The sequence below is a fragment of the Montipora capricornis genome, chromosome 13 (genome assembly GCF_036669925.1).
Source record: "Montipora capricornis isolate CH-2021 chromosome 13, ASM3666992v2, whole genome shotgun sequence".
Lineage (NCBI taxonomy): Eukaryota > Metazoa > Cnidaria > Anthozoa > Scleractinia > Acroporidae > Montipora > Montipora capricornis.
This window is the reverse complement of record NC_090895.1, coordinates 9,094,986-9,107,834: the sequence shown is the minus strand read 5'-3', so window position 1 is coordinate 9,107,834 and position 12,849 is coordinate 9,094,986. Positions and strand designations below refer to the sequence as shown.

At 45.5% G+C, this 12,849-nt stretch overlaps 1 protein-coding gene and 1 non-coding gene across 2 annotated transcripts; one reads left to right on the top strand and one right to left on the bottom strand.

The window, feature by feature from the left end:
• Nucleotides 1-1,580: 1,580 nt before the first annotated feature.
• LOC138030446 (uncharacterized) lies at nt 1,581-4,793 on the top strand. Its single transcript, XM_068878358.1, has 5 exons — nt 1,581-1,868; nt 2,537-2,855; nt 2,989-3,570; nt 3,913-4,317; nt 4,699-4,793. The coding sequence occupies exons 1-5, from the start codon at nt 1,581-1,583 to the stop codon at nt 4,791-4,793; spliced, it is 1,689 nt and encodes a 562-aa protein (XP_068734459.1).
• Nucleotides 4,794-4,906: 113 nt separating this feature from the next.
• Nucleotides 4,907-4,980, bottom strand: Trnay-gua (transfer RNA tyrosine (anticodon GUA)). The gene has a single exon. It is a non-coding gene; the product is annotated as a tRNA-Tyr (tRNA).
• Between the last annotated feature and the right edge of the window lie 7,869 nt (nt 4,981-12,849).

The window sequence follows — 12,849 nt, the reverse complement described above, 5'->3', positions numbered from 1 at the left end:
CTAGCTTGGGACTACATCGTTGGATTTTCAGCCTTGTTAATTCAAAAATATAATTTGTTATTAGCTGGTAGCCTGTGAATCATCCTCGGATGATCCGATGTACGTCCTGTTCCTGAATGTTAAACGCCGGGGAACCCCGCGGCTAACCAATCACCTCACCGATTGCTCTGTCTCCAGCAGGGTTGTCGTGATGGTGCAGTGGTTAGCACACCCGACTAGTAACCAGGGGGACGCGGGTTCGATTCCCACTCACGGCAATATGTTTTTCATTCAATGGTTCTGCTAGTAGTTCGCTGTCGCTATTTGTACACTCAAATTATATATATATATATATATATATATAATCAGTTCTAATATATATATATATATGTTCATCGTTGTGCCGAGAACTCGGATTTGTTACGCAAATATTAGAACTGACTTTGTCGCAATTGTCATGTTTTTTCTATAGTGTTGTAATGCTTACATCACGGGGAACTCAGATGTCGATGGTTCGAGATTTAATCGCAACAATTTATTCGATTACTTTTTTTCCTAGTTCTTTTTTCCTGTTAACTTATTTTTTCGCTTAGTTACAACAACTGTGCAAGATGCTGTTGAGTTGTTGCGTGAAATGGCAGAAGATGTTGACAGAGAGTTAAAAAATCTCCCCGAAACATCATCCTCGCCTCATAGTCAGTAACTAGGTGCTGGGCTTTTACAATCCCCTCAGGAATCTGGTCGCATAGAGTTTACCCTGGAGCCCGTAGTAGAACGTCAGTCGAAAAAAATGGGAGTTCACGAACGCGTCTTTAAAACTCGATTCCAGCAGATTGGGCCAATATTACAAGGGCAGAATTTAACGCATGCACTGACCCACGGATTATGCAGGGCATTGGAACGCTTACTCGATAATCCTGATATTGAAGATCGGGACCGTATTTTTTTCCGTTTAAGTTCCAATCGGCTCGATAACAATTTTCACAGCGCGCGATTTCAAGGAGGAGAATGGCGAAATGATATTAGATGGGTCAGCGAATTCATGAATGTCATGAGTCGCATGCTAAACTCCAATGAACAATTTGAACTAAGCGATACCTTTTAATTAGAATTTGTTCACGTGCGCGCCAGTCCACAGGGTGGGGGAAATGGTAGAGACTATAAGCCCGGGCACCAAGCCTCAACCAAGTTTCGATTGAAGAAAAAATGTATCATTAAGATTCCTAAGGATGCTAAAAGCATGTGCTGTGCTAGAGCGCTGGTCACTGCTAAAGCTATCGCTGACAATCACGCCCAATGCCCAGGATTCAAACGAGGTCGAAATATTCAATACGAAGCAGCATTGTTCTTACATGAAGAGGCCCATGTCATCCCCGGACCATGCGGAATAGATGAGCTCACCGTCGCTGTTTCTAAAATATCGAGTCATCATGGTATATGTAGATCGCGCGTACACATGTTTTGCTTTTGGCGAAGGCGAAAAACAATTGGCGATCCTACATGAAAACGGTCATTACAATACTCTCACGTCATTGCCAGGTTTTTTTAATCCGGTTATTTCTGCGGGCGGTGTTTACATCCCTATAATGATTTGGGGCGGCATGCGTGTCCTAATGCGACCGGAATTCACTGCCCTGCCTGCTGTCAAGAAACATGCTCTGATTACCATGAGGCATAGAAGACGAAACGGTTGTCTTCCCACGTTTGCAATAGCTGTCGCCGTGTCTTCTATGGACCCTGCTGTCTGGAACTCCATAGTAGCAAAGCACAAGATGGGAAACCTAGCGGTCCTCAAAAACCTTCTGTCTGTCAAGCGCGAAGGAAATGCGCCCATTGCTGAAAACTCCTCGTGGGAAGAAAAGTACAAGGCGATCATTGCTGTGGTTGGGGTGAATGTCCATCGTGTCGCGAGCAAGTAGACCTTAACACGCATCTATGCTTCATTCAGAAGGCCAACGACCCTGATGAGATCTGGGAAGAGAAACGAACTGTGCAAGTGGCCAAGCGGAAAAAATGGCAGCGTGAGCAAGGAGGAGACGCCTCAACGGGGGGCTACAAACCCTTCGATCCAATATGGAGACCGAAAACCAGGAACAACCAGAAGAATATAAGGAACCCCTTTTAGTGTTTTTTGACATAGAGTCAATGCAAAATACCGGGAAACATATCGCCAATTTGGTCGTAGGAATGACCGCAAAAAAAAAGCGACCCCAAAATCTTTCGCGGACCCCAATGCGTTGATCATTTCTTAGAGTGGCTAGAAGTCTTGACAGAAGAGGAAACGCGCGAAATCACCGTCTTGACCCATAATTTTAAAGGATACGATTCTTATTTTATCGTCGACGCATTGCACCGTCGCAAACAAGCATTAAAGCAGGTTCGCAATGTCGGTAAAGTAATGGAACTGACTTATCTGGGAGGCTACATTCGTTTCATCGATTCTTTGTCGTTTATACCTGGACCTCGCTGTTCTTTTACAAAAACATTTGGACTCGACCCCGATTAGTTTAAAAAAGGTTACTTTCCTCATTTATTTAATACTCGCTCCAATTTGGAGAACGATTACCGCGGTGAACTGCCTCCCAAGAAAGATTACGTGCCCGAGGGAATGAACAAAGAAGGGAAAGAAAAGTTTGAGAAGTGGTATGAAGAGAAGAAATCAAAGGGGGTTCAATTCCATCTGCGCCAAGAGCTCGAAGATTATTGCATGGATGACGTCTGGTTATTGCGCGAAGGCTGCCTCGCATTTCAACGCGATTTCCGCAAGCGCACCCGTTTTTGCCCCTTTGAACAAATCACCATCGCCTCGGCTTGCAATCAAGACTTGCGCCTTAATCCCATGGAAGAAAACACCATTGCCTCAGAACCTCTCTACGGTTGGCGTTTAGATGTCAGTCATTCCAAAGCGGCTATGGAATGGTTAACGTTTGAGGAACAGCAATTGCGCCGAGATGCCTGGCTTGCATGTAGCGTAACGGAATCAGTTGGAAGAAATTTTCTTGGAAACAGGTGATGATAGCTCCAACCCGCGGTTCCGTCAGCGAATACAGCCTGCTAGGAATCAAGGTGAATATCGCATTCCAGACACCCAGTGGACAGTCGATGGGTATGATGTTGAGACCAACACGGTTTACGAGTTTCTTGGCTGTTTTTGGCATGGTTACCCCAAGTGTTTTCCTCAGCGCTCGGAAACCTACCGCCGGCTGAACGACCGCTCCATGGCCGACGTTCATCAAGAAACCGTGCTACGATTACAAAGTCTCTCCGATCGAGGCTATTCAGTAAAAACCATCTGGGAATGCGAATGGCAGAAATGTAAGAACCACGATCTGGAAATAGCTGAGATTGTAGCAGGGTATGATTTAGAAGAACCGCCTTCACCTTGCGACGCTTTTTTTGGTGGACGCACAAATGCTGTTCGTCTTCATTACGAAGTCAAAGAACATGCCGCTGAACAAATCAAATATTATGATTATACCAGTCTCTACCCGTGGACCAACAAGACCCAGAAGTATCCGGTGGGACATTCTGAAATGATCTACGCATCGCCACGAGAGAAACCAATTTCCGATTATTTTGGCCTCGCAAAATGTACAGTAGTACCACCGTATCGCCTTTTCCACCCTGTATTACCATACAGAACTCATAACAAACTCACGTTTCCTCTGTGTCGTACCTGCGTCGAAGAAAACATCGACCGTCCTCTCCACGGGAAAGTCTTTTGGTGTGGCCATAATGAACAGGAGAGAGCATTGACCAGTACTTGGTGAATGCCAGAACTAGAAAAAGCGGAACAGATGGGTTACGTGATCCAAACCATTCATGAAGTGTGGCATTTCCGATAAACGCGAGTAGGCCTGTTCGAAGAATATGTGAACACTTGGCTCAAATTGAAAACGGAAGCTTCAGGCTGGCCCGCATTGTGCTACACAGGGGAAAAGAAACAACTCTACATAACTCAGTTTCAAGAGAAAGAAGGTATTTCCTTAGAATATGAGAAGATTACCGTCAATCCTGGTCAGCGGGCTTTGGCCAAGCTGATGTTAAACTCCATGTGGGGAAAATTTGGGCAACAAGTGAACAAATTGCAAGTGAAAGAATTTATTGAACCTCAAGCCTTTTGTAGTTTCATGGACAGTGATCAACGTGATGTTCGCTATGTTAGCTGCATCGACGAACAAAGAGTGGAAGTCCATCATCGCGAGGAAGCGTTATGTGAAAATATCTCCCCCAATCTGAATATCTTCTTGGCCTGTTTCACTACCTGCTGGGCGCGCTTGCGTCTCTATGAAGCTCTAGAACTGTTGAACGAAAGGGTCTTGTATTTTGATACAGACAGTGTGATTTTTGTGCAATCCCCTGGAAAAGTGAAACCAGTGCTGGGCGATTATTTGGGCGATTTTACGGATGAATTAACCAACGGAGATTTCATCACAGAGTTTTGCTCGGGGTGGGGGGGGGGGGGGGGAGGGCTGAAGAATTAAGTAAAAGTACGAGGATTTTTATTGACCGTCGAAGGGATGACACAACTCAATTATCAAGTGTTGCGTGAAAACACCTTGAATGAATTGCAAAAGCCTTTAGATTCACCGCGAAAAAACCCGCGTCGCGCAGACACACAAAATCGTCCGCGTCTCAAAAGACTATCAACTATGGACCAAAGAAGCCCACAAAGAATACAAATTGTATTCAATAAACGCGTTCTGGACCCGCGAACAGCGATCACTTATCCATATGGCTATCAAGGACTGGACTCTGAAGATGAAGATCTTATTGTCACAATGGTCGAACTATTGGATGAAGATGATGAATAAAAACGCTCTAATTATGTAGGCTCTTTAGGAATTTATGAATTTAAAAATGACTTTCATTGAAAAATCGCTATCACAAGGCTCTCTTAATTTGTTTCACTGAAAAAAAAAAATTGTCCACCCAGTGGGATTTGAACCAACAGTCTTCGGATTTACAGTCCTACACTCTAACCGATTGAGCTATGGGTGGCAACTTAGCGACCGACAGGACACGTTCCTTGGTGTAAAATAAGGCTATCTTTCATCATGATTTTTAAAATGAACATAGGCTATAAGAGATTCACTCAATCACACATTTCATTTTTTCAAGTTTTTATTGAAAAACAAAGGGACCGACTAGTCACTAGGACCGTCGACACGTTCCCGCTTGTACATAAGATTATCAAAAAGAAACAACATTACAGTTTTTTTTTTTCACAATTTGAGTTTGCGCTTAGCTTGCATGATAAGTTTAACAATAGCTTCCATCCAAGTTTTCTTGCCCGGCAAACGGTTGATGGCGGCAATCATCTTGTCATCGGCTTTCCATTTGTCACGCAAATTCTTAGCTCTGGCGTACTCAATATCATGCTGCTTGGCAATCTTATCCAGTCGATTGATACCTGGATCCCCGCGCGTTAACCGTTTTTTCAAATGTGTTCCAGGCCCCATGTAGATATCCCGGCCAATGAAATTCAATCCCAGTCTTCCCCAACCATTTTTGAATGTGTAATCCTTCTCCACGTTGTGGGCGTTTGCGCCGAAGCGATCTGCGTGCTTGGGCTTTTCGCTTTTTAGTAGTCCTTCCCATCAAGTTGGCGTCTGGTTCGACGTCCCTGGTCAAATGCTTCCCACCCTAGTAAAGATTTCAAACGTTCTACTTCCGTAGCCGCTTTCTTACACTGTTGGCGTTTGAGTTTATTCACAATAATCTCAGCTTTTTCTTTGGATGTATTCCCTGGGGATGATCCCAAAACTTCAGCAAAGGGGAGGGGAGCTTCTCTTTGTTCCTCCAAGGACAAAGACGGCACTTGTAAACGCACGCATTTGGGTTTGGGCGGTAAGGCGGGACGATGTGGTGTCTGCGCGGCGTTACCAGACGTTATGGTAGCACCTTTCTTGTGATGCGCTTTTTTAAGCAAACTCCGCACCAGTGTGGCTGTGGGTCCTTCAACCATAGCATCTGTTTCATCATCTTCTTCTTCTCCTTCAGGCAGTGGGGCTGCTACTGGAGGCCCTCCTCGAATCTTTTTGATTAATCGATTTAATGGACGCGACACTTGTCTGACACATGCTTCTTTCAAACCGCTTGGCATGTTAGAATGTAACAATAAGTGTTTTTCAGCTGCCAAACGAGCCGCTTTAGTCAATCGCATGTTTTCGGTCAAACGCCCTTTGTATTCATCGGTCAATCGCAACATTTCGTCCACAGGAACCATGGCATACTCCCGAAAAGTACTCATCGTTTTTGGGGTGGCGAAATGAATAACTGTTTTTACACTCTAAGCACGAGACTTCAAACGTTCCTCCGTCGTTGAGTGAGTGCCAATAATGTCTATAGGCTTCGCACATCAAATTATATCTCAACACGGATAGGTCGCGCTCCAAGGTCTGTACCTTTTTACGAGAGAGCTCTCTTTCGTCCTGTAACGTTTGTAATTTGTGTTGCAACCCCTCAGCTTGTAGTTTCCAGCGCCTTGCTTCTTGATATGCTTCAATGAGATTGTGCAATGCTGCTCTATTCATGGTCTAGGATAACAGCAAAACAATTCCTCGTTCAGTCCTTGACGAAAGTCATTAGCTCTCTGTTGTATCCACGCGCGACAACGGTTTATCAAAGGTCTCACATTCAGAGCTTCAAAGAAGGTGAGGCGGAATACAAACTCGATCATGATGAAGAACGGTGAACACAGCAACCATCTAAAGCATTGTTCAGTCCCCGCCAAAAGCCAGCGCCTTTCTGATTCATCAACAAGTCGCGTCGCTTTTTAAAGGAAGTTTTGCGGTGAGCAAGGGTTCGCAAAGTCTGTTTTTGAGGACGCCATGCACGTACCATGGCTGGCGATAAGGGTACTCTCCCTTTCAAAGAATTCAAAATGACTTCGCTGACAGCATTGATTTGATCAGCGTTGGCGTGACGTAAAAGATCTTGATGCTCTAAATGACGCGCTTATTTAGCTAGCTGTCGTAGGAATGTAAGTTGTCTACGTAAACGGGGAGGCGGTGACGCGGGCATGATGTGATTCTATAGGTACAAACACGTGCGGGTACCCCTGCGAAGGTAATAGGTTCGTCCACAGACGGCGGTCATCTGAAGAGGCTGGGTGTAAGTCAAACATTAAATAGCCAAAGGCATGACGAAATATCTGCATAACACCTTTGACCTCGGTCGGAAACGCCTGACACACCAAAGCTCGTAGCCCTGTGCAATCCCGAGGATTCTTGAAACAAACTATGTAATGCGCATTGAGCGACACGGTCTTTGCGTAAGGGCCCGGTTGGAAACAGATCTTGACACAAATACAATACAGTAATGTTCCAATGGTGGGAATGTTTTGTGAATAGGTCCAACACACGCTTATCTCTTCTTCCTTCATCCATCAAATCATCCAAAACTAACACCCCGCCACCTTGCGGTGCAAACCAAGCATTCAATTCCTCTAAACTAGGAATGCCTTCTTGAAAATGTATAGCATCCTCTTTTTGCATCATTTTAAACGTAGGTTGCCATGCTCCGTAACAATAGTGTTTGGTTGGAGGTGGTGGGTCCATGAAATGAGAAGCATGTTTCAATAATTCCCTCGTGAAGGTGGTCTTACCACAGCCCGAAGGACCGGTCACCTAAAGACTACAGGGGGTTCGAAAAAAAAAGCCTCTCTCCGGCCGTGGCTGAGTCATAGTCCTATCTGATCCTCTCCCCCACGTTTCACCGTCTTTTATTCAAACCTTTTTGATCCCGTATCCTGCTGCGGCACTTACACCCCCTAAGGCGGCTGCTTTACCAACGGCGGTCAATGCAAGAAGGGCTAACGCCCTTCTGGTGTTTGGTTCGCCGCCTCTTTCGAGTCACCCGTGTTTTATGGCGCTGAGCGCGTTTTCGACGTGTTCTTGTTGCAGGCATGATGTCAAATGATATAGGTCTATAAAGTGAGGTATTTTTAAAAAGAACAATGCCAATGACACGGTTTTTTTATTAGAAACTTTATTTCAACGATATATAGCTTCGCGCCTAGAACAACACGCCTGACTATTTTCTACACCGTCCACGATATCCGTTTGAAGTGATGGGGGTAACTGTACTAGGATGCGATGGCCTGCTTGGTGATCGTTGGCTACTAAATCATGTAAAGAAAAATCATCCATGAATTCATGCATGCTCTTGCCTCGACAGAGTGCTTGCAAAACCAATAAACCTTAATGCCCACAAGCGCGGCTGTTCAAACTTTGTAAGCTTTGCTTGTTGCGGTGGATGACGGGAAAATAGCGCCAGATCCATTCCAAGATATGAGGTACTCCGTACGTATCCATAGGAAGTCCATAGCTGTCGAGGATTTCGCAGTTATCTCCCGAAGTCCACAACCCTAACCAATGACGTCCAGGTTCTCCTTTAGGGTCTGTGTTGACAATCATAGCCCTATGCATTTGTCACCCAGCGGTTTGGCGAAGTGGTGGTAATTGATCTTCAGGGTATACACCCCAAAACACGCGCCTCAATACAGGGTCGCGTTTTGCCAATGCTATTAACTGTTGTTCGCTCAAGGGTACTAGTTCCATCGATGCTTGTTGTAGAAGTGATTGATGATACTGTTACACAGGTAATGCAAGTGGTTGTATTTAATACAGAAAGGTATGAATTTTAAACGTCGTAATTCACCACGCCTGTGCCACTGATATCCATCACGCTTTCAAACTCGCCCCAGACCACCACCGTCAGATTTTGACCAGGATTAGCCCCAAAATTGATCTCCAGGGTGACATCGCCTTGTTGTTGTGGATTTCGCAAGGGGCTATCTGCATCTCCTCCTGCGACATTATTAAACAGGTACAGCGTGCAATTCTTGTTGTGGCCCCAATCCCCCGGTCTCAGCATACTTTCTTGGTGTTTACCCAGAGCACAGCTGGCTTGCAGGAAGCGATGGTACCCCCACAAATCTTTCACGTTATCATTCTGTTTCAGTTCCAAGGTTTCGTAGGGATATTCCTCACCGCGTATGATTTGACAAATGTGGGTCATCCCAAACTTTTGGAAGGGAAATGGGTAATGATCTAAATTTCTGTTGTAGGTGCGACTGTCCAATAATCCCACCATAAGACAGTCGGGTACGCGGCCTTGAAACAGATCTGTTTTCTTAAACATGGTACTCTCCCCGTCAAAAGTGAATGTCTGGACATCCATATAGACGGTAGGATAACGAGCCCATATGCCTTTGTTATGCCTTCATTTAGTCAGTGCAGTGTAAGTGGTAGGGTTTAAGGTCAGCCTACAGAGATAAAATTTGGCTTGGATATCATTCGGACCCAGGGTTGGGTACTTTTTGTCCGCCATCCTTGTACCAAAGCAAAAGAACTCGGGACTGTTAAAGGTGATACGCAGCTTGATTTCAATACCAGGAACTAACACGGTTCCGGTATGAAAATTTTCCAAATGCGGTTTCATGATCAGCCGCACCCATCCGTTCCCCAAAAACTTGGAAGTTAACACTTTCAAGGGAATCGTCTCTCCAGTAGCAAACACACCAGCGTTAAAGGGGCGGTCATCATTCTTAGCATTGGTGACTTGCAGGGAAGCATTCACATTTAAATAATTCACCCAACCTTGTGGGGCCAGCAATGTTTCACCTTCACTGGGCGTGTAATTCAGCAAGGTTTCACCAAAGGCTCGGTAGGCATACATGCCCGTCTGTTTGGTCTATAACGTACCATTCAACCGCATGTCAAATTGCTGGATCATGGTGTGCGCCACATTATTGACCAGGTAAACATACTTGGTGTAATCGTCTCCCGATTGATTTGCTTCAGCTCCCGTGACTTGCCCGTCCGCATACAAACCAGCATTGTTCGCACCGGTAGGTAGTCTCATGTCAAAGGTTAAATAACTTTGATTCAAATCAACAAAATCTTCCAATTCGGAAACGGTGAATTGCAAGGGGGTAATACTGCTATTGTTCAGCGGGGAGTAACCCACCCATCGAGACCCTTGAATAGCCACATCATGCGCTGGCAAAGCCCAGAAATTCAACGACTTGCTCATGACGAGGGTCGAGTAAGTCTTAGATCATTTGGAAGGGGGAACGGCTTGATATATGGGCCCATTGACGGTGTGGGGAAGGCCGCTGATTTAACCATAGCAAGAACACAATCACGCGCCCTACATTGATGGGCGACAAACTGACCCATAGGTCTTGTGGGACAATATCCTCTGAGGGCCATTGCTCGATAGTGTCTAAGAGCTCTGTAGGGCAACAGGCACGCAAGGAGCTCACCTCGCGGGTCCATCGCCAGCAGTGCCAAGTATCGCACAACAACACACACAGAGACCACATTGTATCATTTGAAACGAACAAGCTTTATTCAAACCATTTTATAGAAGAGGAAATGACAACGACACTGTCTTGGTCTGAAACGGACTCTCCTAATATGTCATTATGCTCCAGCATGCGTTCAGTCAACTTTCTCAGCTTCTGTTCGGCTTTTCGTTCGTCTTTCAACATCTCTTTCAGCATTTGCTGTGCTCCTCTTCTTTCGTTCCTTCTTCTTGCAGGTTCATTGATTGCTCACATTCATCCGTTAACTTTCGAGGTGTGATGCGTATCCGTTTTGGAGCAGGGGTGCATGGCTTTTGGGGCACTGTTATCTTCCGTTTCAAATTTTGGGGGTCTCCATTCACTTCGGCGGCAGGCTCTTTCCTTGCTTGCTTGACTTCACCGATACTTATCTTTGGCAGAATCATCACTTTTCCAACCAGTTCTCGGACGGTTTTCTGCATCGTTTCTTTCCTCTCTGCATTCAACAGCTTTAATAGGTCTGTGTGGGTTAATGGTGCGCCGTGAGGTTCTAGTTTCTCTGCACAGAGGTCTGTGTGAGAGGTTTCTTTGTGAATAGACATTATGGAACGTACTCTAGATTGAGGTGTTTGTGCTCTGCACATGAAATGGTGTATGACTGTCAGGGAATGAAGTTGTCTCTTTTATAGAGGTTTTCTTGACACTGATTGATCCAAATCCTTTCTTGATTGGTCCACATCACACACCCAAAACATCCCGCACATGATTGGTTGTTTGACGGACCTTTGATTTGATGCTATTCTTAGCACGTTTAGCTGTTTTTTGCATCGTAGACCTTACCGATTGACTGGCTTTTCTTTTCAACCCGCTGACTCCTGCACGCAAAACCGTGCCTGCTGCCGCATCAAGCGCTTTACCTTGTGCCAAACTCTGCAACCCTTCTGCTACAGCAAGAGCCCATATCTCCAACAGAGTTTTCCATAATCCATCTCCCACTTGCAGGGGTGAGTCAGACTTCCTCCTCGCATGTTAACCGTTTCGTACTTAAGGTGATTCCGTCATGGCTGCTCTATTTATCTGGGATGAAATGCAGGGTAACCAAGGTACGGTTAGATTTGTTGTTAGGAAATGCAACCAAGGAACCGTTTGTTTCAGCTACGTCCACTTGCAATGTTTCGTAGGTGTTTTGGCGCACTGGATGAAATTTTTTGTGTTTGGGTTCGAAATACATCACACCTCTTCTTCGTCTCTTGTACCAGACTTCCCGCAATAAATTCGTCTTCATTCCTCCAACGATCGTGCTCTGCGCCACGTTACAGTACACACGCAAGGTGCGAGAAGGCTCCCCAACAACCATTCGAAAGGCATGGTTCAGGTTGGTTAAACGCCAATTACAACTCATGCTTAATCGAAGGCATTTTTTTTCTAGTGCCCAGAACACGCCATTTCCATCTTTATCCAGGAAGTCTCGGTACTTCTCAGAAGTTGTCAGATCAGGCACTTTGTCATCTATGTAATCTCGAGACAGGTTATGGCCCAACTCCCCTGTTTCTGTCAGCCATCCCATCTTGATAGCCAAGGTACCATTACTCCAAATTTCTGGAGTGTTGTCTACACCACCGAGTTTGATCTTTGTATTGTCAATCAGCAAGTCTTGCTCGTTTCCTCGCTGTATCCACCGAAAGGTTATGTAGATACGCTTTCCTGTGTCGTCCACAAAATGACTCCCTTGAAAGGGATCCCTTAGGCGCATTTAGGTGGGAAAATCAATACAGGCTTTCATGAAACTTTCTCCATCCACCACCCACTTGAATTGATCGATATTCATCATGTTGACTTGCACGTCTGATGTAGCCCCAGATCTCATCAGCGTTGTGTAGAACAGAAAATCGTATTTTGGTACCAGATGGTAGAGGTTGACACGAGTGTCAGGCACGGACATACTGCTCAAGGCAACTCGCCAACCCTGCCCCGGCAATGTTTGCCGCTGGGGCAGCCGGACCTTAAAACGTATAGACGGTGCCATACCTGGGCCTCGTTGACGTCCGTTACGTCTTTTGGAGCTATGCCGATGCTCCGAAGAACGATAGCGTTGTATCCCTGCACGATACTCTGTAAGACCTGTAAGTATGCCCGCGTGTTCTTGGCTGTCAAGTACCGGTACAGTTTCTCTTTCAAGGTGCGATTGAACCGTTACACTAGGGCTGCTTTAGCGTCCCCATGCGTGCTAAAATGATGAATACCGTTTGTTTTCATCAAAGTCTGGAACATTCGATTGTAAAAATCTTTGCCTGCATCTGTCTGCAATTTTTGCGGTGTGCGCCCCGCTCGTGTCAAGATGGTTTGCATGGCCTGTGTGACCGCTACCCCTGTCTTGTTCTTCAAGGGTTCGACCCAAGCATATTTGGACAACACATCTACTACCGTTAAGGCGTATCGGTTCCCTTTGTTCCAATGTCCTAACCCTTGCAATTCAATCAAATCGGCAACCCATTGTTCATCGATGTTAAACACTAAGGTGGGGAATATAGGGAAATGTTTTCGGCGGGGACGGTGTAACGTGTAGCTTAAGACCC

Bases quoted from the DNA above. Each gene is read 5' to 3' on its own strand.
- LOC138030446 (XM_068878358.1), top strand. From the start codon at position 1,581: ATGCGTGTCCTAATGCGACCGGAATTCACTGCCCTGCCTGCTGTCAAG. The intron at 1,869-2,536 runs GTGAATGTCCAT...TCCAATTTGGAG, and splicing joins CGATCATTGCTGTGGTTGGG to AACGATTACCGCGGTGAACT. The intron at 3,571-3,912 runs GTACAGTAGTAC...TGTGCTACACAG, and splicing joins TTATTTTGGCCTCGCAAAAT to GGGAAAAGAAACAACTCTAC.